The 27,603-nt window shown below is 35.4% G+C and overlaps 1 protein-coding gene and 1 long non-coding RNA gene across 11 annotated transcripts; both read left to right on the top strand.

Moving 5' to 3' along the window:
• The first annotated feature begins 2,061 nt into the window (after positions 1 to 2,061).
• Positions 2,062 to 5,802, top strand: LOC106390022. The gene is made up of 4 exons (XR_001278178.3): positions 2,062 to 4,475; positions 4,659 to 4,819; positions 5,262 to 5,345; positions 5,477 to 5,802. It is a non-coding gene; the product is annotated as an uncharacterized LOC106390022 (long non-coding RNA).
• A 3,819-nt stretch (positions 5,803 to 9,621) lies between these two features.
• Positions 9,622 to 14,316, top strand: LOC106390023. Of its 10 annotated transcripts, none has more exons than XR_002657355.2 (6): positions 9,651 to 9,843; positions 10,004 to 10,075; positions 10,171 to 10,248; positions 10,328 to 10,396; positions 10,478 to 10,726; positions 11,017 to 11,458. XR_002657355.2 is itself a non-coding variant. In XM_048750468.1 (5 exons), the coding sequence occupies exons 1-4, from the start codon at positions 9,746 to 9,748 to the stop codon at positions 10,536 to 10,538; spliced, it is 342 nt and encodes a 113-aa protein (XP_048606425.1). In that variant the 5' UTR covers positions 9,641 to 9,745; the 3' UTR covers positions 10,539 to 10,688; positions 11,017 to 11,458. The 10 variants fall into 10 exon arrangements, 2 of the variants coding, with proteins under 2 accessions (XP_048606425.1, XP_048606424.1); XR_002657356.2 differs by having other exon boundaries at positions 9,656 to 9,800; XR_001278185.3 differs by lacking the exon at positions 10,004 to 10,075 and having other exon boundaries at positions 9,622 to 9,800.
• Positions 14,317 to 27,603: the final 13,287 nt, after the last annotated feature.

Genomic DNA, 27,603 nt, shown 5'->3' with positions numbered 1-27,603 from the left:
GAGTGTGGAACAAGGAGTCACCAACATACCAGTATCCTTTTTCCAAGATTTTTTGCTTCAAGTAATCACTCGTAATGCGAACGAGAACGCTTCGGGAATAAGGATTGTTATGAATCTCCAATCTCTTTCCCTTGCCCCATAAGTGGTTAAGAACACTTTGTATCTGACTAAAGGGGGGGGGGATCTGCCATTGAAGACACAGACAATGAAATCCTTGTGTAAATCAGCTCCCTTTTGGAAGACAGTATCCGGAATCATGACAGTCGGTCTTCCCGACGCTGAAATGGTGGCTGGTGCTATTCTTTTTAGGGTTTTATCTTCAAATCTGCGAATTTTTTCCACAAGAGTAGGGTTGGGAGGAAGGGGCAGAGGTTTAACAGAGGTTTGAGGGCGATCAAAGGCAAGAGGAGGGGGGGCAGTGGTTTTTTCAGAAGGCAAAGGAGCAGCATCAGAACAGACACTAGCAACAGTTGGAGTTGAGGAGGATGCTTTATTTGTTTGGATAGGGGAGGTAGGCTTTGGCGGCAAGACAGTAAAGGTTTCAGATGAGGTATTAGTCAGATCTGTAAAGCTAGCTACAGTAGTTGTTGTTTGGGGCTGAGGAGCTATTGTGTTATCAACAGTTGCTTCAGATCTGGTTTGTGGATCTACAATAGATGCATTTTCCAAGACCATTTCAGTATCGACATTGCAGGGAGCAATATCAGTGGTAGAGAGACCAGCAGATATCTGTTGGACAATTGGGGTGGAAAGTAGAGGAGCAACAGTTGAGAAAGCTATTGCTCTGGAACGGCGGGAAGGAATGGTTGGGGAGAGAGGAGGATACTGAGCTAAGGGAAGATGGGAGAGAGGATCAGGTGGGTCTGGGGGGATAAGGTTTCTCTTATCACCGGTGGTACAAGACGACGGAGGCGAGGCGGAGGAGCGGCTACCTGTAGCCCACGGGTTTGACATTGGAAACTGAGCCAGAGAGCTTTTGACTTTTTATGTTTCTCTGTTGTTATACCTAATGGTAGTTGTAATTAGGAAACTAAACAATCTTAGGGTGAAAAGCATTCTTTCAGTGCAATGAAAAAAAAATAGTTAAACTTATAAGCTTAAACAATTTGTCATTTTTTGAAGCTGTAAACGTTTTCTTTGAGAAGGGCCAAGGAACAAGAATGAATGTTACTCTTAACCACATATTCACGAGTAGAATCTGTAGCAGATTGGGCCGTAATACATAAAAAGGGTGGCTTATATGAACAACAGAATTAAATGTTTAATTCATCAAATTAATAGAAAGGGAAAAAGTAGTCACACACAACACATATGGCCTTTTCGCCGGCTGTGTTACACACGCGCCACCTTTGAAAAGCCGGTTTACAGACCAGGTGTGCTCTTCTACCCAGTCACTATAAAACACGTGTTTGAAACTCTGTAGAACTCTTAGCAACGAGCCAAGGATTGGACAATTCAAAACAAAACAAAAGAAAGAAGATCTCTCTCTCTCTCTCTCCCCCCTTTATATACGGACTATGTCGCCATTGGCAGAAAGCAATACTCATCAAACAGCTAGATCTCTGTGTTCACTAGGGTTTGGAGAGATCTGTGAGAACGGGGAGTGAGGATGAGAGAATTTGAGTCTTTTTGCACAGAAAATCTATGTGGGTTTTGTTTAATTATAAGTTGCTAGAAGACAGAGAAGAAATGCAACAGAGAAAACTGACAGAAGAGAGTGAGCACTTGCAAGGCACTGTTATGTGTCAATAACTTTGCGTGTGCGTGCTCACCTCTCTTTCTGTCAGTTGCCTGACTTCTCGCTTTCTCTCTCTCTTCTCTCAACTTTGTTGGCCTTTTTATCATCTACATATCACTTACCTTCTTATCATCTCTTTTGTTGTTCACTGGAATGGTGATGTGGATAAGACTGTCGCCTTTTCATTATCATTCTCAAGCAGTTTGGTGGAGTAAAGCTCAGATTTATATATCAGATTTTGTGAAGTGTGCTATGTTGTTTTCTTCTACCGGATCTAGGAAAAGCGCGAGTTTTGATGATCATGAACCCCCACCGGTACACATTCTTCTCAAAGATTAATTAACTATTTACTGATTGTCTCTTTGTCTTTTTTTTTTTATATAATCCGAGTTTTTCTTCTCTTTTTTTGTTTGTTTAAATTTTTGCATGCTGAAATTCTCTGAAAATCTTTATAGCTATATGCAAGTGAATCTCAGATTATATATGCAGCTGTTTTTCTCCTTCTATCTTCTTTCTTTTCAAATTTTTAGAAACCAGATGTGGTTTTCAGATTTCACCAGAAGCCATAAATGATGGAATTTTGTGAATGGTGATCTCTTTTTCAGTTTATAATCATTTACACACTGGTTCTGTACCGTTTTAATTAATGGAAGTATGAATTTTTCTAATGAGTCAGTTGGTAATGAAACACTGAATCTAGCTGTTAGTTCTTAAAAGTCTTTCATCTCTAATTTCCTTTTTGGTGTTAGGTTTGTACGGATTAATGCTAGTTTTTGCATTGAAGTTTTATCTTGGAATGTGACCCGAAAGTAGGTGGAGGAGATTCGCTTAAATTGATTTCTTTGCAAGTTGTGATCCAAAATAAAAAGATTGATGAACCCTATACCTAATACTTTTTAATATATACTATCATTTTTTCCTTGCAAATTTATTTATTTCTGCGTCTAATTTTGCTAGGAAATAGATTTTGTTCTTGGTTTTTGAGTTCTTCCCAGTCGAAATATTAGTTTATACTAAAACAGTTTATCTTATATGGTACCAAAGAAGGTTGAAAATGCTATTTTGTACTGAAATTGGTTATCTTCTGCTGCTGAAGAAGTAAACTGTTATTTTTTATTGCAATGGTTGGTTTAATGAAAGTTTCAGAGTACACTGTATTTGATCTTATGTTTTTCGTGTTGGTTTGATCTTTCGTTGTGCTGGCCAAGCTTAACTATTAATCTTTTTTTTTTTTTCTAAATTAAAACTTAGGGCTTTCTAATTGGACGCCTAATTTTGCAGTGATTTTGTGGAGTTTTCTTTGACCAAAAGCATGAGTTGGTGTTTTTTTTTATCTCCGGAATATTGGCTTTATAGGGCATTTTACTAAACTTGTGTCAAACATTCTATTAAGAAAATGTCTTTGTGTTGTGTTTGATGAAATCAAATTGTGAAATATGTGTAATGGTACTTGTGTCTAATGTGCTTCACCTTGAAATCCATAATAGAAGTCGTGGAATATATAACACTGGAGCCGGATTTAATGTTAGAAATAGAATTTTATTTTCTGAAATGATTGATCTTAGGTTGCCTGATTTATTTCTCAGCTGATATTACTGTTTGCTGGTTGGATCATTAGTTTTGCTTCAAGCTAATATTTTTAAATTTTGTCTATTGGATGCCTAGTTTTGCAATGGTTATGCTGAGATACAAAATGCACTCTTGGATGGTTTAAGAACCAGTGGTGTTTTTGTTAATTTCCATGAATGAGTAACTGGGTTTTTAATCATATTCACCATATATATTGAAAATACCTTGTTTTGTGTGAGATGAAATCAAATTGTAAATCTGGTGTTGTGCTTGATGAAATCAAATTGTAAACTTGGTTAGTTACATGTTCTAGTGTCTTAAGTGCTTCACCTTGAATCTAATACATGAAGTCTCTAAACAGATAACAAGCGGAGAGGCCTAGATTTTCCGTGTATGTCATCACTGTCTTAAGTATTATATCCAGCTTCTTTTCCTTAGCATGGTAATCATGCATATACTCTATATAAGGCAGCCGTTAGAAATTCCATGTACTTATTGTTGGTTTAGATGATTGTGATGGTTTAGGTTATTATGATGACTGTTGTTTCTGCTTATCTTCATCCTCTTAAATTCAGATATTTGTTCTTGAAGTAGTTCAATCAGTGAGTTCAAATGAAAGATGATTGTATTTATGCTGTGAAATATTTCAAACTATATTTTGTTGGAGTATCATATTTTCATAACGAAGGATTGATGTAGAGGCAGATTCTACCAGATCTCTGAAGTTACGTGTGATGCGCCATGTGATATTCTGATGTGTTAGGCTATCTTTGTTATCTTCCTTTTGTTGCATCTCCAATTAGGCAATTAAGCTATACTGATTGTTAGGTAGGTAAACTAAAACAAAAGAAAAGTTATTGAGCTAAGGGCATTTAAGCGTTTAAGCAACTCTAATGATGATATCATTGTGAGAAAAGTGCTGATTAATTTGTTTTTAATCCTTGCTGTGCAAGTCAGTTTATTGTAGTTGAACAGGATCCTGTTTTGTGGGTTTAGGCACTGTCATCACCACCAAAAGACCTATGCCAGAAGACAGCCCGTTAAAGCAATAATGACAACCTGATTTTGTGTTTGCTAAATTGCTTGCTTTTACAGGAGAATGAGATCAATATCAAGTGGGAAGATACTTCAAGTATAAAAATTTCAACGTTGAAAGTGTAGCAATCAGGTAAAATCATTGATAATAAATAACATAGTAATTTTGACTAGAGAATTTTAGTTTGATGATCGTGGAGAAACATTGATGTCATTACCTCAGTTTGCTTGCATTTTCCATTATGTGTTTGTCATTGTTCAATCACTAATATTGATTTTCGCAGTTTAACAGTTTATATTGGTTGATAATATGTAGAGACGCGTTTCTCAGTCATGGTGGATTCAATGGGGTTTCTTGACTTGAAACTAAAGATTGGCAAGAGCACTTGTTGGTTACTCTATTCTGAGGCATTAGTCGATTTCTCTCTGCTTTTTGTAGTCAAGAACTTGGTTCATGTGGATGGTGTCAGTTTGAAGGTGTGTGTCATGCTTTTTTAATCGTTTTGTCTCCTGTTTTGCTACAAGCATATTAATGAGGGAAGAAAACGGCTTACACACTAAGACCTGGAAATGAACTTTGCTGATAACTCACTAACCAGAACTCAATCAAATCATATTATATGGTGAGTTGCATGACTGGAATAGCCGGGAATAGACTAGCTAACATCTACTGGTTTCCTGTATTGTTACCTTGTTTTATATGGAGTTGCCATCTGACTGGTTTCTTCTTTGATTTTTTGCCCTTAGTCCATAAAGCTAAACCCTTTCATGCTTTTGTTCTAATTTATTTCTTTGAAACAACAGATTCAAAAGGGTAGTCTTATCTTAAAATATGTTCTTGTGTGAACTACTTTTTGCACATCACTCATGTTGGATTTATCGTCTTTCACCTAAAACAAGACGTGTGTCTGATTCTTAGGTCTTAGCGTAAAGATGATACGACAAAATCTGTCATGAGAGTGCTTCAGTGATCCAATCCTCAGAGACTCAGAAACAGCAGAAGGTATGATCATGTGGCCATTCTTCTCATTTTACAGCAGCAAAAGTTGTGAGTATAAAAAAGTTGAGAGTATATTATGATTGATTATATATATATATATATATTACTCATATTTAATGTTAATGTTTTAACAGAGGGGAATCATAACATAAGAAGCAAGGTGGTGTTTGGAAAAGGTGTTCTCGATATAATCAAGTACACTATATAACAAACATTCTAGATGGGTATAATATTTTGTCCTTGGTTTAAATTTAGGGTTCATGAAAGTGATTAATTAGTAGACATGATTTTGTTTTGAACTAATGCTCTGAAAGTAGTTAGTCATCCACTAGCTGGACACAAAATAGTTGGTGTGTTCTCATCATGTACGATTTTTTTTTTGCCTTACATTTTCCGAGTTTAGTTCCTCTTATAGAATATGGATTTGTGGATTGCTGTTACAGATAAATCTTCAAAACGAGATATTAGGTGTTGAACTAAACAAATAACCTCCAAACTAGATGGTTAATCTGTATGTTTGCTTATAGAACCGACTCATCTTAAATCCACCAGATACAACGCGGACTAGTCGACCAATTAGGCTAGTTGACCAGTTTTTAGAGTATTTGTTTTAATTGTGTTGTGTTTGCGCCAATTTAAGGTACTTGAAGAAATGGTCCATTTAAGGTTTGTATAAAAATATACAGACCTTCCAGCAACAGGGCGTCTTAGAAACACCTAGGGGTGGGCGTTCGGGTATCCATTTGGATTCGGTTCGGATTTATTCGGGTTTTAGGTTTTCGGGTTTAAAGATTTCAGTTTCATTCGGATATTTCTAAATTTCGGTTCGGATCTTTCTGGATTCGGTTCGGGTTCGGATAACCCATTTAAATTATTTTTAAAATTTTAATATTCATATAAATTATATGCTTAAAATTTCTCAAAATCTATAAAACAAAATAATATATTACATATAAATTTGTATAATATATGTCAAAATACCTAAAATTAACATATAAATTAATTTAATTTGAATATTTGGATAGAAAATCAATAGATATTTTAAGTATTTTGGTGTTTTGAATATATTTTAGCTATTTTAGACATTTACTTTTGATTATTTATGTATATTTTTAAGTATTTTAGACAACTTAAAAGTATTTTATATATTTTGGATGTTTTTAATATATATTAAATCTAAAATATGTATTATATTTAGGTATATAAATCTATTTCGGTTACATTCGGGTACCCGAGATATTTTGGTTCGGGTCGGGTTCGGTTTCGGTTCTTTAGATACCAAAATTTTGAATCCGTTCGGATATTTAATCAATTTCGGTTAAGGTTCGTAACTACTTTTTCGGATCGGATTTGGTTCGGTTCTTCGGATCCATGTTTTTTGCCCAGCCCTAGAAATGGATGAGAACCTTTTTGAAAGCCGAGTGGTTTAATTGTTTTCAAAAATAAATGAATGGATGTAGACGGGAGTTAGTAGCTATCCACTCGTTGAATCAAATCTGTGTCCCGCATTCCTCTCCTTGCAAGCCTAATACATTCGAATTTCGCGGTGATTCCTTTCCCATTTGTTTTTAGTTTTTGCTCAAACAAATCCTAATTAAACATGAAGCCAACGGTCATACCAAAACATGAAGTCAACGCTCATGCTAATTTTTGAGCTCTTTGTCCTAAATGGTTATCACCGATCAGAGTTAGAAATACCAATGCAATAGAGGATTAGCTAGACAATGTATCCCTAAGATCCGTTTAGATTGGATTAGTAGAGCACACTACATACACCAAATCGATTGGATTAGTAGGGTGTATAACCTTATAGACCAAAAACCATTAAATATATTAGATTAATACAAGAAAGGAGAACACACGAGCGTGGCATTGAAAGTGGTTTGTAGCAGGTAAAAAACAGAAACGAAGTGTACGCTCATACGGTGTCGTATCTCAAAATGAAACATTATTATTTCTAGACTTTGACCAAAACCACCTATCCGACTCAGCCTAACACACTCCCTCAAAAAGGGGAAACGGCTGTTATCACGGCTTGGAAACCGAGGGAGCGTCTTTAACGGTAACCAACGAGGCACCGTTACCGTTAACGATTGATGTAGTGGCTGTGTTTGTCGACTGGACGGAGAGAGGTGACAAAGGAACGCCAGGATCTTTAACGGCTGCAGAGATCAATGGTTTACGAGAAGGACGCGTGGCGGTTGAGATGGTTGTGGCTTAGGAGATGGGGATGAGGCAGATGCCTTTGCCTTGTAGGTACTGCATCGCTGCTCCCATGTCCTCTTCATCAGCTTTGCCACTTGGTGCTCCGTCATCTTCGCCGTCGTCTGATTCTCGGTGGAGGTGGAAGAGGTGTTTTCGTGGGACCCACCGACATCCTGAAAAAAACATGAAAGGCAAAAGGACAGAACTTAGGTTGCTGAACCTTTAAATTCAACCCACCCTTTAAAGTAACACATAGAATATTAATTAAAAAACATTAAATTAAATAAAAAATAGCTACAAAAAATAAAAACGCTAATTTTAACGACGCTAACCTTTCTAGCTAAACCATAAACCCTAAATCTTAAATTCTAAACTTTATATCCTAAATTCTAAACCCAAATCCAAACCCCTAAACCTAAACCATATACCCTAAACCCTAATCCTAGATCCTAAACCCAAATTATATACCCTAAACCCAAAAACTAGACTATAAACCTAAACTCTATACCCTAAACCCAAGTCCTACACCCTAAATCCAAACCGTAAACCTTAAACTCTAATCCTAGACCCTAAACCCTAAACCCAAATTATATACCTTAAACCCAAAAAAATAGACTATAAACCTAAATCCTATACCCTAAACCCAAGTCTTAGACTCTAAACCCAAACCGTAAACTTTAACCCAAACCCTATAGCATCTAACTTTGGAGTTTGAGTTTAGGATTTACCATTTGGGTTTTAGGTCTAGGATTTGGGTTAAGAGTATAGGTTTTGGGTTTAGGATTTACGGTTTGGGTTTAGGATTTACCGTTTGGACTTATAGTTAATGTTTTGGGTTTAGGATATATAATTTGGGTTTAAGGTTTACGGTTTGGGTTTAGGGTCTAGGGCTTGGGTTTAGGGTATAGAGTTTAGGTTTATAGTCTATTTTTTTGGGTTCAGGGTATATAATTTTGGTTTAGGGTCTAGGATTAGGGTTTAGGGTATAGGGATTGGGTTTAGGGGTTTGGATTTGGGTTTAGAATTTAGGGTATAGGGTTTAGAATTTAAGATTTAGGGTTTAGCTGAAAGTGTTAGCATCGTTAAAATTAGCGTTTTTATTTTTTGTAGCTATTTTTTGTTTAATTTAATATTTTTTAATTAATAATCTATGCCGTCGAAATCTAAGTGCTTATTTTTTTATTTTTTTTATTTTTTTTCTTTTCTCTGATTAAAAAAATAATAATAATTAAAAATTCGTCAATCGCAGATCGCTACGTATCAGTGGGATCCGTAAACAGTTAAAAAATCTCCCCAAGATCGCTGCTTATTTAGGCAGCAGAAGCCCCCCTTACTTACGAAAATGATGGAATCCACCCACTATTTTATTCTTATTATTTGGGCTGCTCTAAGGTTCTTTACTTCTTTAGGCTTTGTTGAAGAGAGATAATAAGTGAAAAATCAGCACGCGTGCCTTTGCTTTTTTTCAGTAGAAATTGCTAATTTTGGTTTGTCGTTTTGTGTTTTACTCTTTAGAAAACTTCTATTTGTATTATAAATTTAAAAATCTATTTCTATTAGCTGTTACATAAATGGCTATTTCTCATTCTAATGTTTTTGGACTAATGGTTATTCGTCATCATCTTCATCAACATCATGTAAGAAAATGATTAGAACGTGCGAATTAGAGGATACGACTTAAATAATAACTTCATCCGAAAAGAATATATATGATGGATGATCCCTTAATTATATTTAATCTAGGGCAATTATCTCAAATATTCATTTTTAAGTTTTTGTCACAAAAATAACTCTCAAGAAAAAAAAGACCAAAATAATTTTTTTTTATTTTAAAATTTTTAATATTTTTTTTTTTTTTTTTTTTTAAATTTGAAACCTTATCCTAAAACTCCACCCTTTAATTTTAAACCATAAATCTATATTAGTTAATCCTAGGGTAAAAATACATTTTTATCCTTTAATAAAATTTGTTTTGGTCATTTTTTTTATTAAAGACTATTTTTGTAACAAAAACTTAAAAATGGTTATCCTACAGAATTTCTCCTAATTAGGAGGTAGAAGAACCGTGCCTTAGAGGTGAGGACACGTGTTACAATTGTGTCGCTAAAAAAAAAAAGCCGGAGAAGTCTTTTGTTTCTCCATCTCTCTTCTTTGTGTCTTCTCCATCTCTCGTCTATGTGTCTCTCCCGGTGAAGGCTATGCAGCTGACTGGAATCGGGAATAGGAATTACTCGGTAAAGCCATTGATCGGAGGTCAGTTTGGGATCTCTGTTCCAAGTCAAAACCGGAGAAGATGGTTCTTTCCTCTGTCTCATTCTTCCCATCAAAAAAAGTTTTGTCTTTTTTCTCAAAATCACATTAAAGAATCGTTTTTGTGTTTGGTTATAGATTTGATTGAATTGATGTTATGGTAATTCCAGAAAGTAGCAGAGTTAATTTTATATACGATGTTACAGAAACGTTCGAGAACTTATTGACAATAATGAATCTCAAAACCTCACTGCTGAAGGGATTGAAGCTATGCAGATGTTTGAACAAGACTTAACTTCTCTGGGTGTTTATATATAGAAGAATCTGTTAATTGCTAATGTGAGATTATTGAAGCACTGATTGTTATGTGTAGAGAGGGTGCAAAAGGGGATGAGATTACTGAAGATATGATTGCAAACAGCAAAACATTAGCGTTTAATCTTTTCTTCAGGTAATGTCTTTACAGTTTACATCTCCCTCTGCTTCTATTTGAATCCATTAGCGTTTAATCTTGTTTTTGGTTTTGGTAGTAAAAATATCTCCTTAAAGCAGAAGAAGTATGCGCCAAAGGTGTTTCTAAGACGCCCTTTTGCTGGAAGGTTTGTACATTTTTATGTCCCCTTTTGTTTTCTACTTCTTTAGTTTCTCTTATTCTTTTTTGTTGTTTATGTTTTTTCCAGTATCTGCGAAGCCTATTTGAAGAAATATCCAGCCATGATCAAGCGTGCTCCCTTTTGTTAACAATGGCTACTGTCACTGCATACTCGGATGTGCTTATGGTGGATATGGTTGGTGGTCTTGTCACTGGTGCAGTGGCTGAACGTCTAGGAGGCGCTGGTTATGTTTGCAATACATAAAAGGAAGATTCTCCTTCCTTCCTCTGTGGATATGGTTAGGATGTTCAACTTTACTGACAAGGTTAAAGAGGGGTATGTTTCAGCTTCCCTCCCTCCCTCCCTTGTTGTATTTTAAGTTTATGTATCTTGCTCTGCTTATGGCATGGAGTCATTGTATTTCAAAAGTTAATGAATTTTAAGTTTGAATTTTCTGAAAACAAGTTTCATAGCTTCGGCTTTAGTTTTGTGTTGGTTTGTGAGTATGAACTAATAGAGGAGATTATGCATTGGTGTGATGTCTGCTGGTGTTTTAATATTGTTTTTCTCCAAAGCTATGAAACCGAGACCGAGTCCTTATTTTTTGTGTGTTTTGTTTTCTTTAGGGAGCAAGATGATTACGAGAACATCAACGAGATGTGCGTTATCAAGATGCTTGAGCCTGTCATGAAGAAGAAGGTTAGTCTCTTACATTACTTATAGAGGTTACTGATAACAAGCCCTGGAAAAAAAACAAGGATGACATTGGTGTTGAATCAGAACATGAACAAAGATGATCCCTTTAGTTAAACTCCTGCTTCGTTTACAATTGAGAGAGTCCTATGTGTATTAATTGTGTGGTTTCTCAATGAGTTCTGAGACGTAACTCATCGTTTGTTTCCTCTCATAGGCTATGTTTCTCACTTTGATCATTAAGCATAGTTTCGAGGGCATTTAGCACATCTTTATTTACTATCTTTGTGTGAAACTAAAGTCATGCTCTGTCTCAATTTTTTGAAGTTTCGTTTCCGTATGTTATCTTTATATATGTTTTGTAATCTTCATTTACTATCTTTGTTTTAAGAACCGTTAATTAAGAGACTAGCATTGAAACACAAAAATGTTGGTGTCTCTTAAGTAAGTTCTTAACTAACATCTTATATATTAAAACAGAAGTCACAACCTTAATTCATGTGTGATTTTTTAAAAAATGGACCCTCACTAGAAATCATTGATCATTCATTTATTACTAATAATATGGATTAATAATATATCATTCCTAATATAACATCGACTCCTAAAAACCCGGATTTGTTAACAAACTCACCTTGATTCATGTGTGATATTTTTATTTGGATCATCATTTAAATTTTTTATTAAATGCATTTCCTTAATGCTAATATATAATCTTTGAACTACTTAAATCATAATATAATTTGATATCTTTTAATTTAAAATATAAATATATATATATATATATTTAATTTTCTTAACAAATGTGTTGAAAAAATCATAACAATATCTTAATTATCAAAAATTGTATATACATATTTTCACTAATTTTGTAATTAGTAATGAAATTAATGTTATTATACATAAATATATATATATATATATATATATATATATTTTATAGTTATATCTATCATTTTAAAATAAAACATTGTATTTAACTAAATATGATAAAATTATTTTTAACTGATAAATTAATATATTTTATTTTCACAAACATTAAAAATTTATGCTAGAAATATAATATGTTGGTAGAACGGGTTAACATTAGTAAATTAGATAATTCATGTATAAAATTAACTTATCTTAAACTTTTATATATATATATATAGTTATTATCTTAAATGAATAAACATAAAAAAATATTGATAAAAGGAATCTAGCGCTTTGAATTACGGATCATGATCATAATAATTGAATAAAAAATAATTTTAAAATATATATAATAAAAAAATACCAATATATATGATGATTTGAAATAATCAATCAACTTACAGCATGAAATCTATCAAATTGTTATATTTAAAATAATTATATATAAACATTTAAATATATAAGTAACTTTAAAAATATATTCTAATTATGTAAAATATATATAAACATGAAAATTAATATCCGCACGGTTGTGCGGGTCCGAATCTAGTTTATTATTAAAAAAAAGTCATTTAGAGACCCTAATGGAGTTGTAAGGTTAATCATGCTCTAACTTAACTATGGATGTAAAAGTTCACCTTCCTATAACTTAACTATGGATTGTAAAAGATGTCTACAAGTTATGATTAACTACCCAAAAGATATAACTAAAAAAATGCAAGAGGGATCACAAGGAACTGTAAGAACTTGACATAATCGATAATCTCATCGAGCATTGATGCTTTGTCTGTCTGTTAATTATTGTTTTTAACAATTGAAAAAACTTTGTTAAAGATCCTACATATGCTCATTACTATTTACTCACCCCATTTCTGAATAATTGCCATTTCTGAATAATTGTCACTATGACATTTTTTACACAGATTAAGAAAATTGTTGAAATATATTTAATAAAATTATTTATAAAATTAATGCAGTTTGTAATTAATTTTCAGCTGAAATTAAATTTGCATTGAAATTGTAAAGTGACATTTTTTGTGTAACAAGAAAAAAATGTTAGAATGACACTTATTATGAAACAAATGAAGTATTATTTAATCTAGTAGTAAGATAGCTAATCAGTGTTTAATCATTTGATTGTATAAAAGTCCAAACCTCAATGTAACTCATAGTACATTTGTGGTCCAACTTATGAACTCCAAGACTAAAACACATCAGTGTGTGATTCATATGATAAAACATTATTTAATTTAGGAGAGTATTAAATAAAATGTACATGGAGGCATCACAGAAGATCTAAATCAAGACTAATAACGATTTAAATCGTGTGCGTATTTACCTTGTTGCCATTAGGGACAAGTTCTTGAAGAGATTTCATTCTTTCCGCAATTCTCTCTCTCCATAACTGTTCCATAATTTCAAAATATTTCAATAATCAAGCCCAAACATATATGATCAGTTTGCTACCTACTGTTATCTTGGTAACCGAACACGAATAATCAGGAGGAAAAAAAAAACTAGAAGAGAAAGATCGAACACGTTCTGCTATACTGTGTGGATCAGTGGCTTGACCTCTTCTAGCTCGGACTTTGGGTTTAGTCTGAGGTGGCCCGCGGTGCCACCGGTGGTAGTTTTCGCCGTCGCTGTCGCATGCGGTTGCGTTTGTGTTTGAGTTTGTTTTATCAGTCCTCCTACCGATCCCTAAGTGTTGATAGTTGTATGACAACATTTGGTTATTGTTTTCTGTTTGGTATTAAAAAACAGATGAAATGGGATCATGCCTGAGGGAGGTGGAAAGGGAGAGATCCGGCGGAGAAGCCATTGTAGAGAGCTTGAATGGAGCCGTCAACGTCGTTTGGATTATGGTGAGGGAGAGGAACCGTCGTGATCTGGTTTCTGGCGTCAGAGGCGGGTGAAGGACCGTCGTCGAGGATGGAGAGAGGCCAAGGAGCGGAGGAGAAGATGTGGTGGAGGAAGTCATCATGGTCAAAAGTGGCTGGAGACTGGAGATGAGGAGAAGAAGAAGAAGATGAAGATGAAGAAGGGGCTTTTTGCAAAAGTGACTCAAAACTTGGAGTCAAACAGAAAACTAACCTTTTCTTTTGACTCCTTTTTTTTTTGAGATTTTAACCTCACACCTGCACTTTATCTACGAAAATGCCATTAACATTTTTTTTTTTTTTTTTCGAAAATGGCTTCTTTACTGTCTCAACCTCATCTTCTTCAAGTATTTACAATACTGCCACTGCAATGAATAGTGGCAACAACCTTGTACGAACTGTTTGGAGCTTTTAATGCCCTTTAATGCACGTAAATCTCTTTACACTCTCTCTGTTTCAATTGTTATGAACTAAAAACAACATTTCTTTCACTTTCTCTCTATATTCATCCAAAAAACTCAAGCTTTTGATTCAAAATATGGGCTATGGTTGCAGAGCCATATTTCTTTCGTTTTGACTTACGGTTGCTTTCGTTTGAGGTTCTGGGTGGTTGGAGAAGACCCTGTGTGCAAACGAAGTCATCTCACCTAGTTTAAGGTACGAATTTGAATTTTTTTTCAAGATCTGTTCGCGTAGAAGACTTACTAGTAAGTCATCTGTATGTAGAAGACTTACTGATGAGTCTTCTGGTCAAACGGACGACTTAAATTAAGTCGTCCAGCTTTGTTTGTTAAAAAAAAACACTTCAGACGACTTATATATACGTCGTCTACGAGAAACGGGCTAGTTTTGCATTTGACCGAATCGTGTCAGATCTTTGACTATTTCTGGACGACTTATAATTCAGTCGTCTCTGGGAAAGTTAAAATTTCAATATTTTATGAAAACTTGACGACTTACGTGTAAGTCGTCCTAGGTTAGTTTTGTAATTGAAAAATAAAACTTGAAATTTAACTTTCTCCAGACGACTTAGATGAAAGTCGTCCAGCTAAACGACTTAATTTAAGGTCGTCCGGGATAAGCAAGGTTTGACCAGAAAATTGGGAAAAATTCTGGACGACTTTGCTTTCCCCGGACGACTTTAAATTAAGTCTTCTGGAGGGACGACTTTATATTAAGTCGTCTGGTTAAAGTTAAATTATGAAGTTTTATTTTTCAATTACAAAACTAACCTAGGACGACTTACACGTAAGTCGTCAAGTTTTCATAAAATATTGAAATTTTAACTTTCCCAGAGACGACTGAATTATAAGTCGTCCAGAAATAGTCAAAGATCTGACACGATTCGGTCAAATGCAAAACTAGCCCGTTTCTCGTAGACGACTTATATATAAGTCGTCTGAAGTTTTTTTTTTAACAAACAAAGCCGGACGACTTAGAATTAAGTCGTCCCTTTTAATTTTCAATTGCAAAAGTGACCTCTTTAGACGACTTACCTTTAAGTCTTCTGGACGACTTAATGCTAAGTCGTCTGCGGCAATGTTTATTGAACTTCTTCATTTCCCTTTTCTCTATGTTTACTAATGTGTTTTATTTTGAATATTTGCAGATGATTTTTCAGTTACATGCAGTGTATGGAGAATGGTTGTTGAGAGATTTCCGTTGGGATTTTGTGGTTGATGATCTCAAAGGAGGAAGATTGTTTTTATTGAATGAAGATTCAACACATGCTGAACTTGTTGCAATGGCTCAAGAAGATTATAACCTGGACATGAGAACAGTGAGTGTGGAGATTAGCTACTCATTACCAGCAGAAATGATGATGGCTCCAGGCAGTCTTCCCATTCATGTTACAAGTGATAGACAAGTTCGAAACTTGCTGGAGATACTCAAAACCCATAGAGTATGTCTTTGTGTATCAAGCCGCAGCAAGGTCGAAACGGTTTCAGAGAAAAGGGATATTGATGAAGCTGGTGAATGGGAAAAAGATGTTGGTGATAATGATGAAGCTGGTGAATGGGAAGAAGATGTTGGTGATAATGATGAAGCTGGTGAATGGGAAGAAGATGGGGAGGAGGAAAATGGGGAGGAGGATGCTGATAATTCTATTGTTGGTGAAACGGATCAGAATGGTGGGGATTACAGTCTTTATGGAAAGGTTCCAGATGAGGACGAGGAAGATGATGATAATATTTGTTTTGAAGAAATCCAAAAGACATATGCTAAGACAAATGCTATTGAAGGAGGAAAATCGAATGGTACCAGTATCTATGTCAACCAGAGTTTTGTTAGCAAGGGTGCTCTGCTTTCAGAGCTGCGGTTGGCAGCAGTGAGGGGTAAGTTTTCTTTCAAATTATACAAATCAACGAAAACTCTCGTTGTGGCAACATGTCCGGTTAGCTATTGTGGATGGAAGGTCAGAGCGAGTGTCAAACATGGGACAAACACGTTTTGGGTAACAAAGTATGTGGAAAAACATTTATGCTCAGCGGGAGACCGAATCGCTCAGCGGAGACACTGTACTCCGAAGTATGTAGGTAGTCTTTTCATTGATCGTGTTGGAATCATTGATGGGATAACTCCGCAGCATATCACTGATGCAATGAGGAACATGTTTGGCATGGCGCTTGATTACACCACTTCATACAGAGCACTGTTATATGCACAAAGATTGGTGAGAGGATCAGCAGAAGAAGGGTATTCGCGTCTGGCATCATATCTCGAGCAAATCTCCATTGCAAATCCTGATTCTATCACGGCGATAGAACTTGATTCTATGAAAAGATTTAAGTATCTATTTCTCTCTTTTGGAGCTTCTATCAAAGGTTTTAAGTATCAGAGAAGGGTCATTGTGGTGGATGGAACTCACCTAAGTGGAAAGTATGGAGGAACTATGTTAGTTGCAGCCGCACAAGATGGCAATTTTCAGATATTCCCATTGGCTTTTGGGATCGTGGATGAGGAAGATATACCTTCTTGGGAATGGTTTTTCACAAAATTGGCTAGTTGTATATCTCATGACAAGCCTCTGGTGATAGTCTCCGACCGGCACAAGGCCATTAAAAGTGCGTGTGATAAGGTGTTTCCTTGGGCAACCCGAGGAATATGTTATTATCACCTTCAAGATAACATTGTCAAAAAGTTTAAAGGGAAACATCTCATGTACTTGGTGAAAGGGGCTGCTTATGCTCACACGGTTTACGATTTTGACCGGTACATGGCTGAGATACGGAGTGCAAACCCGGAACTTGCAACGTATTTGGAGAAAGCCGACGTCAGGCTATGGTCAAGGGTTTATTGTAAGGGGAACAGGTTCAACATAAAAACAAGCAACATTGCTGAATCTATTAATTCCGCACTGAAGCGAGCAAGAGGATTTCCGATTACGTTCCTGCTGGAGTTCATAAGGCAGAAGTTAGGAAAATGGTATTGGAAAAGGAGACAAGATGCTTTGAGTCTCACAACTGAACATAGCGGGGGTGTTGAATACTTGCTTGCTGTTCGAGAAGAGATAGCGGGTACGATGACGGTCGAACCAATTGATGGATGGCATTTCTTTGTCAAAGGTGGCAAAATGGACTGTGTGGTTGATTTGGAACATGCAAAGTGTGATTGTGGTGTCTATGGAGTGGAGAAAATACCTTGCTCTCATGCTATAGCTGCTGGAATACATGCTGGTTTGCATATCTCCACACTTGTATGTCCACTGTACTCAAAGAATTATCTGTATGCAGGATACTCAGAGAATATATATCCTATCGTGTCACAACATATTGAGGAACGAGAATGCTTTCCTCCAGAACTAAAGCGTGGTCGGGGGAGACCGAAGAAATCAAGATGGCAATCTTGGTTGGAGCTATCTAGGATGAGAGGACACAAACCCAGGAAGAAACACAGGGCACGGAGATGCTCAAACTGCAAGGAAACTGGCCATACGAAACCACAATGTACACAACCAGTTGACTAGTTGTCCAGACGACCTAAATTTAAGTCGTCCAGTCTTGATTACCCGTCCAGACGACTAAATTTTTAGTCGTCCAGTGTATTTTATTTTTAGACGACCTTCTACTAAGTCGTCCAGTGTATTTTATTTTTAGACGACCTTCTACTAAGTCGTCCAGTGTATTTTATTTTTAGACGACCTTCTACTATCCCTTCAAGTGTATTTTATTTTTAGACTACCTTCTACTATCCCTTCAAGTCGTCCAAACCTTCTAGACGACTTATTTGTAAGTCGTCCAGTTGGAAAACCTTCCAGACGACTTATAATAAGTCGTCCAAACCTTCTAGACGACTTATTTGTAAGTCGTCCAGTTGGAAAACCTTCCAGACGACTTATTTCTTCCAGACAACTTATATATTTACAAGTTCAAATACAAACACTAATCTTCCAGACAACTTATATATTTACAACTTATATATTTACAAGTTCAACTTATATATTCAAATACAAAGACAAGTTCAAATACAAACACTAATCTAATCATACAAGCCCACGAACTTATCACCATCCACATTTTCTTTTAGATGCTGATCAACAAGCTCCTTCCATATATCCACCGCCATATTATCCCTCATTTTCTTTGCGTTGCACCTAGCAAAGTCTTTAGGGTCAAAGGAGACACCGAGAGCATGACATTCAATGTACTTTACAGTGTACACGCCACAATCACCATTGTTGGCCGTGGGTACACCTTTCAGCGGTCTCTCATATGTGTATGGCTCCAACCCGTATTTGACCCGTATTTCGTCGGTGGCTGCGCACTCAACAAGCAGATAAGGGACCATCTGGAGAAAAGGCTCCATTATCGCATCCCATGCGTCTGGTACACTAGATGAAGGTATGCTGTCCCAGACGACTATGTGCCTCTTAGGGATCGATATCCAAATAGCAACCCAATGCTTGTCGTCCAAGTTCACTGGCGCATAGATATCATCAATGTCCTCCCCCCACTTCTTGTTTGATTGGCAAAATGAAGGTATTGATCCGTCATAAAAATACGACGCCCCACCAGGTAGAACTCTTCCTAAACCTTTGTGATCAGGTTCCGATGTTTTGAAGAGGTGATACTGCTCTCTCCAAGACTGGGAAAAGTTGTGATCCAGGAAGCACATTCGCTCGCTCCTGAAAGCTTGTGGGTTCTCCTGATACCTCTGCCTTAGCACATTAATCCAAGCATCTATATGCTGCATATTAAATATAACAAGTTAGAAGTTACCAGACGACTTAAATATAAGTCGTCTACGTGGTCGTCCAAGTAGACGACTTTCCAGACGACTTAAATCGTGTGCAGAAGACTTAAATCGTGTGCAGAAGACTTACGCAGTCTTCCAGCCATCCTCTGGCTGTCCGGAGGAAGTGGTACCACCTTGTTGGTGATGTACGTGGTTTGTCCTCGGTCTTAGTTAAATAATGACTGCAAACAAAAAAAGCAATCAGTTTTGGACGACTAAATCAAGCTATTATGGGTAAAGCAATCACTTACGGATCAGTTTTCAACCAATCAGCGAGTTCCTTCAACCGATCTTTGTTTACTGGCGGAAATGGATTATAGGCTGCCACTTTATCTTTTTTTTTCTCTGCCGTATAAGGAGATCTCACAGTGGGAGCAGGTTTCTTCGCTCGTTTACTCTTTGCACGCTTGTCCAATACAACCAGGCTCGGTTCTGAAACTGGATCGCTTGGCTCGGTGGAAGCGAGGCTCGGTTGTTGATCGGTGGAAGCGAGGCTCGGTTGGTGATCGGTGGAAGTGACAGCAACAATCTCTTTGGAGGTCTTATTTACCGAGTTCGCCTCGGTTGCTGTATCCTCCGGCAACCATCTCTGCAATAAAAGTTGCACACAAGTTAACTCTGGACGACTTAAACAAAAGTTGTCTGGACGACTAGTTGGACCTGGACGACTTAAAATTAAGTCTTCCGTGGTCAACTAGTCGTCCAGACAACTTACGTTTAAGTCGTCCAGGGTCAACTAGTCGTCCAGACAACTTTTACAGTCGTCTGGACAACTAGTTAACCCTGGATTTGATACTAACCTCTTTGATTTGAGGAGGCTGTTTCTTTTGAGGAGGAGGCTGTTTCTTTTGAGGAGGAGGAGGCTGCTGCTGTTTCTTTTGAGGAGGAGGAGGCTGCTGCTGTTTCTTTTGAGGAGGAGGAGGCTGCTGTTTGGTTTGATGAGGAGGAGGCTGGTTACTAACCACGGTTTCATTGGCATGAGGGGTAGCCTGTTTGTTTCTACCCCCGGTTTCTTTGGCAAGAGGGGTAGGTTGTTTATCTTGAGGGGTAGCCTGTTTGTTTCTACCCCCGGTTTCTTTGGCAAGAGGGGTAGGCTGTTTATCTTGAGGGGTAGCCTGATTGGTGACACCAACCTTCTTCTCCACAGCTTCCAATCTATCGGACAACTTCCTAAACTCCCTCATGCACTTATTAAACCCTTTTTTCATGCAGTCAGCTACGCCCTTGAACATAATTTCCAACTCCTCTCTGGTCACCCCTCTAGCCTCTTCTCTAGCCTCTTCACTAGCCACTTTAGGAGCCTCTTTACGAGCTTTCTTCCGAGGTCTTGGATTGTCTTCCTCCTCCTCCTCCTCCTCCTCCAACACAACCATCTCTTTGGCCTTCTTTGATGGAGTCACAACCTTAGGTTTTGTATTGACCTTAGTACCAGTGACTTCCCAGCAATCCATGGTCCACTTCCACGGTCTCCGCTCATACATGACTTTAATGATGTTCTCCGCGGGCAGGTCCTCAACCTCAGAGTCCCATTTTGGCCACATTTCACTAATGTCCTTCTCAACAAAGTTGATCACGCGGGTCTGCAGTAAATAGAAGAATCGAGTTAGATATTTGAAAAAAAATACTAAATAGACGACTTAATTATAAGTCGTCTACTAAGTCGTCCAGCTGGAAGACCTTCCAGACGACTTATAATAAGTCGTCTAATAAGTCGTCCAGATGGAAGACTTTCCAGACGACTTAATTAAGTCGTCCGATAAGTCGTCCAGCTGGACGACCTTCCAGACGACTTATAATAAGTCGTCTGCGCAGTCTTTTGGATTGAAGTAAATACCTGACTCAAGATAGCAGCTTTCATTGATCTGCGGCCTCTGCTGCCCTCGTAAGCCAGTATCGGTGGAGACGGACTGTCTGCTCTGGGACCACCAATACTAGCACCCAATTCCGGCATAGCTGTGTACGTCCAGACCTGAAGAACTTGTATAAACCCATCCACGGTGTAACAGCCAGCAATTTCTTTGTTCCACAAAGAGTCCATCAGCACCTTAAATGCGACTCTCCCCCATGGATAATTCTCAAACCGTTCTAAATCCATCACTAGCCTTGCCAGAGTAGATCGTGTAGCGGTTGAAAACTTTCTCCCTTCAATGAATCCAGTGAAGATGGAGAGGTACGCGAGCCGCTTGCGATCTTCCCTGGACCAATCCCCGCATCTCTGCAGTGCTGCTATTATCTGATCAGTAGTTGGGCCAGCTTCCAGATGAACTCCCAGCATCCCCCAGAAAGAAACCATCTCTGGGGTAACGTCACATTTTGGTGTCTCAAGGTCCTCGATGTACTCGCAGTTTAGACCAGTGAGGTTTTCAAACTCTAACAGTGAAAACCTCAAAGGTTCTGGACCAACGAGAGACCACATCTCATACTTCTTCTTAATGTCCAGCTTGAAACTGAGCATGTAGTGAACCAGCCTTGAAGCCCAACCAAATCCCTGCTCCTTGAACTTGATGAAAACTCCCAAACTCGACTCCTTGAGCTCTTCAAATTCGTCATCAGTAAGAGCTTTCCTAAGAGCAGTATGCAACTTGCTGTTATCCGTATGATACGAAATGCTATTGTGGGCTTCTGGTTCTTCCCCTGATGTGTATAACCTACGGGGGAGTTCTGGAATATCCATCCTTTTTGTCTGCAAAATAATCAAAGACAACAATATAAGTCCAGACGACTTAGTAGACGACTTATAATTAAGTCGTCTGGAAAGTCTTCCAAATGGACGACTTATATTTAAGTCATCTACTAAGTCGTCCAGTTGGAAGACTTTCCAGACGACTTAAATTACTTACAAGTCTTCCAGTCGCAGAAGGAGTTGGAGTACTCGTCATTGCGGTTATAGATCTGAAAAAATAAACGTGAAACGGTGAGAATGAGTAAATTGATAGAGACAACGTTTTATGTTCATCTTTTCCTCGAGATTGATGACTTAGCGGCGTTAGGGTTTACAGAGAAACGGCGCTAAGGTTTACAGAGAAGAAGCGGCGGCGCTAGGGTTTAGAAGAAGCGGCGGCGCTAGTGTTTAGAACGTTGGTGACCACGGTGGCGAGGGCGACGGTTTGTTCGGAAATAGTGGAAGCGGCGGCGCTAGGGTTTAGAGGAATCGGCGGCGCTAGGGTTTAGAGGAATCGGCGGCGCTAGGGTTAGAAGAAGCTGCGGCGACAACGGTGAGAATGAAGTGAGATAGATAGCCGATGTTGAGAACGATGGTTTGTTCGGAAATCGTGGGAATTCGAAATCGCCTTTGAGAGAGAACTGTTAGGGTTTCTGAATATCGCGAAAAATGAAAAAAAAAAAAAAATCACCTTATATATTGGGTAAATAATCCGGTTAGCTTTAAAATTACATTGGTAAACTTTAAGGTTTGGTCCGGTTTAGACGACTTATTCTGGCTGATAATGTACAACAGACGACTTAATATTTAGTCGTCTGTTTTCAGACGACAAAATATTAAGTCGTCCTAGACCCTAAAATGAACCCCTAAACTAAAATGACTAGATTAACTAACTAACCACGTTATAAAATCAAATTATACTTAAATAGTGTTTACTATACACAGAAATGAACACGCATAAGTAATTTTAAAAATTTTCAAAAACGGTTTTAATGCTTTCCAAAATCTAACCCTAAGAACACATACAATACTACAACATATGTTGATGAAACATAAACTTAAGAATATCATGACTCACTACTTTCACTCATCTATGCTGAAAACAATTGAAATTTGTTATATCTTAATTTATACCTCCTAAGACATATGTTAATTACATAATTCCCATTTTTCACTTATCAAAATATTTTTTACAAAATTTTTAAATTATGTTTAAGACTAACTGTCCAGACGACTTTAAGTTAAGTCGTCTGGACGACTTATTTTCAAGTCGTCTAAACAGACGACTTGCGAGGGGTAGAAACGTAAAAAGAATTCCGTTTTTTTGTTTGGTCACAAGGGGATAGTTGTAATTTCAATAGCCTTTTAGGTTACTTTTGCCTTTGACCCAAGTTGGGGTATTGTTTTGGGTTTGACTCCAAGTTTTGAGTCACACTTGGCAATTCTCCCGAGAAATGGATGTCTATTGAAGATGTGGACTTGTGGAGGTTTAAGGCTTTACGGTTTTTCAAGGAGAGATTATGTGTTTGATTGGTAGTTTCCTAGGTGATGTCTATACCTTCCACTTATTTGTACAGTATTAAATTCATAATAATCAACCTTTAATAAACTTTTAATAAACTTTTAAAAATCACAGCTAATGAAATCTACATTTGTACTTGTACAAGTGTTTTGTAGAGTTAAATATCTACATCAATATTTTGGGACTTTCCATTACAGCAATAAAATCTAAAGTCACAACATAAATGAGTGATTAGTTGGGCTGTAAGAACTGAATTTAGGAGGAGTTATTGGTTTATATATTTTGATTGATTTAGAAATCCATATACGCAAATCCGGAAGTTTTCTCTCGGATTTGAGTCTTTGTATTTTTAACTAAAAAATCAAAACAAATCCATTCAAATCCATTATTAAATCAAATATATTAGTAAATCCGTACGATTGAATAATACTTGATTTGATATAGAATTTATGAATCATTAAACCAATAACACATGATTTTAATACAGATTTGAAAATCATAGAACCAATAACACTAGATTTAGTTCGGATTTTCAAATCCATTAATATACAACAACCAATAACCCCTACTTAGCTTTAATTTTTATTTACAACTTTTAAATCACCAATCATGCTTTATCTTGTTTTTTATTACAGCAAAAAAAAAAAAATGGCTTTAAAACCCTTATTTTCTAAAGCTCCATCTTTTTGGCAATAGAAAATGTATTGTTGTAGCAATCAATTTTAAAGCTACATTTTTTACAGCTAAATAAAAAAATCTTAAAGACTAAAATCTACAGTAAAGTTCCTACGGTTATAGTCCAACCAATTATCTACAAAGTTTTTCTATAGCAAATTTTTTAAAGTTACAGCTATTACCAATCAGATCCCTATAACGATAATATTTAAAGTTTATACTAGGGGTGTCAATTCGGGCTGGCCCGGCCTGGCCCGGCCCAAACCCGCTAAGCCCGTAAATATTTGAGCCCGGCCCGGCCCGGCCCGAAAATTATTTGGGCCTAGAATTCAAAGCCCGGCCCGACCCTTATAGGGCTATAGGGCTTTTCGGGCTTTTGTGGGCTTTTCAAAAAATAATTTGTCATTGCCACTTCATTTGTTTTAATACATGTGAATTTTCATTAAAAAAAAAGAGTTTCATTTTTAAAAAATAAAAAATTTATAAAGTGAGTTTAAAATTTTTTTCTCTATCACAATTTTTTTTATTTTTTCGTATGCTTTAAAAACATTTTATACACAAACCAAATTTAATAAGATTTAAATAATCAATTATCAATTAAAACAAAAAATATAAGAGAACAAAATTTATGATAAACATGGTCAAACGTTTCATACTTTGTATTTTGAAAATAAAAACATGTTGTACATGAAAGAAGAAGGTACTTTTGTAAAATTTAAAATGTAACACTTGTAATGATGAAACAATAAAGTGCATTAACAACTTTTATATTTGTTTTATTAGAGTTTGAATAAAAATATTAAAATAATATATCAATACTAATAATAGTTTCGATTACAAGAAAAAATGATAATATTTACGCTAAAATATAAATTTCGGGTTTTCGGACCGGCCCTAGCCCAAACGGGCGTAAGCCCAAAATATCCAAAGCCCAAATGGGCTTAGCCCGAAAGGCCCAATTTTTTTTGGGCTTATAAAGCGAAGCCCAAGCCCGGTAATTTTTAGGGCTGGGCGGGCTCGGGCTACGGGCTTCGGCCCTAATTGACATGTCTAGTTTATACGATCATAAATGTAAAATATGTTAACATTTTTGCATTCTTTGGTGCTTATTTCATTTTTTTTTAATTAATCAACACATTCGAGAGTCACATTGAACCTTTGAAGAATTTTAAAATTCTTTGTTGATAGTATTTGTGACAACTTTTCGGTAACTACAATTGTATGTAAAACATATTTTCTATAGACAACTTTGTGGACAAATCTAAATAATTAATTACATTATAATGCCACTGAAAAACTACTTAATACTATCTTTTAACATTTATTATTTTTTGTCAATTAAAAACATATCTAAACTGATTTCCGAACTAATTAATGTTGAAACTTTCCAAATATTTTTAATTTAATATTTTTTTTTAAAAATTGATATTTAATTGTTATACAAAAAGAATATTCTGTAGAAAGATATCACTCAACACCTAAAATACACAAATTGAAATTAGTATATGCTAAATGGTAATAATACAAAATTTGATAACCTCAACTTCATTAATAATAGACTTTTCTCCGGAATTACAATAAATTAAATCATATATTATATAAAAGTCATTTTGGCATTTAATAAATTTTTTGGCATTTAATAAATTTACTTTCAGAATGTTATTTATTTATTATTTGATTAAAAAACAATCAAAAGTTCAATTCAATATTTTTAAATTACTGTAGGTGTTTTCTAATTCTTTTTACCAGGTTAACCATATCAGGGTTGATAACAATTTTTAAGATCTTAACAGAATTTTTATTAACAATCTATTTTATTAAAGTAGAAGTACTTTAAGTTTTTGTTTGGCAACATATATAACAGTTAAAAAAATAGCGTTGTTTGAAAACATTGGTTTAAATAGAACATATTTATTTACTTTACAAATTCTAACAATGCATATGATACATTTTATTGAATTTTCACAAATGTAAAATATCCTGCGCTTTAAATCGGGTAGTTTAAGTTGTTTGGAAAAAATATAGGATAAATAATTAACTATTAATTATTTGAATAAAAAATATTCGAGTCATTATTTTTTTTACATAATTTGGTTTATAAACAATATTTTTAGGATATTTGGTTATTTTAAAATTAAAAATAATTAATATTTGTAGGTATATAATTTGTATTTCAAAAATTTAAGTACTCATTTGGTTCTCAGTTCAGTTTCTATTTTTCGGTTCCAAAGATATATGATATGCTTGGTTATTTATAAAATTCAGCTTAATTTTAATTTTTTTTTCCAGTTTGGTACGATTCAGTGCATCCGGGTAAATGTACCCAAACCTATACATTATCTTATATAGAAATTATGTAAGAAAAATTTATTTAATTTCAAAAATAAACCAAAGCGCGGGTCAAAATCTAATTTTTCTTTATATCTAAACCAGCTTATGTACGAGTCACTAAATTCATCTATGAAAACCACATGTTCAAAATAGATATGAAAATAATGATTTCATCGAATTTAAATAATCTAGTTAAAAATAATGAGCACATTAATTTCTGGTTGAAAGATAAAATAACATTACAATATAAATCAAAACAATTAAAATATAATTATATAAATATTAATTTTCTATTTATTTGTTGCCAGAAATATAAAATGTATATTGAAAGATAAAAGTATATATAACATGTATAATTTCTTCTGTGTAATTAATATATTTTTCATAAACAAAAAAATATCCAGCGCTTTAGAAACGTGGATCAAAATCTAGTTGAAATTGAAGTTGAAAAGAGAAAAAAATATTTAGTATTTGATAATTGTGTAAACTAACTTCACTTTAATATTTGTTATTTTAATTATTTTATTTCTCATGTATTTTTTCATAATGTATATCTTATAAACCATATGTATATAATATAATTTTGCCATAAAACATTTTGAAAATTGCAAGTTTAAGATTTCTATATTTTCAAAAAAAAAAAGTTTAAGATTTCTATATAAGTTTATAATATTTCCGGACATTTTGGTTCCGTTTGAAAAATATAGTTGGATAAAATAAACCCGACAGTAATGGCATAGTGGTGCTGTGTTCGAGTCGTGAATACTCTTAATGGACCGAAATCAACCAATAAGAGTATTTTTTTTCACAGACAACTTGAATTATAAAAAAGTAATATGGAAGGCAAAACTAAAGTGATAGAATGGAATCATATTTGGAATAAAATTATAATATCACATGTTACATATTTTTGTGGAAGATAACCTTTCTAGTACTTTAAAACTGAAAATGCTTATTTTTTATTTTACTGTTCCAATATACAAAGTTACAAACTGCCACCATCACCAAAAAGTCCAATAGTCTTAAAGATAAGGCAGATCCAACACTTTTCGCAATGACAAATATTTAAACATATAAATTCTAGGCATGTAACATAAATGCATAAGCTATATAGTTATATCTTTTAGTCAATATAATTATATTATGCGCGACCATCACCAAAAAGTCCAATAGTCTTAATTCTTAAAGATAAGGCAGATCCAACACTTTTCGCAATGACAAATATTTAAACATATAAATTCTAGGCATGTAACATAAATGCATAAGCTATATAGTTATATCTTTTAGTCAATATAATTATATT

The sequence above is a fragment of the Brassica napus genome, chromosome C3 (assembly GCF_020379485.1).
Source record: "Brassica napus cultivar Da-Ae chromosome C3, Da-Ae, whole genome shotgun sequence".
NCBI lineage: Eukaryota > Viridiplantae > Streptophyta > Magnoliopsida > Brassicales > Brassicaceae > Brassica > Brassica napus.
Note: the sequence above shows the minus strand (reverse complement) of the source record. Positions and strands in the feature narration are given on the sequence as shown.

Coding starts and splice junctions, on each gene's coding strand:
- LOC106390023 (XM_048750468.1), top strand. CDS start 9,746: ATGCAGCTGACTGGAATCGGGAATAGGAATTACTCGGTAAAGCCATTG. Junction 10,249..10,327: donor GCGTTTAATCTTTTCTTCAG/GTAATGTCTTTA, acceptor TGGTTTTGGTAG/TAAAAATATCTCCTTAAAGC. Junction 10,397..10,477: donor AGACGCCCTTTTGCTGGAAG/GTTTGTACATTT, acceptor TGTTTTTTCCAG/TATCTGCGAAGCCTATTTGA.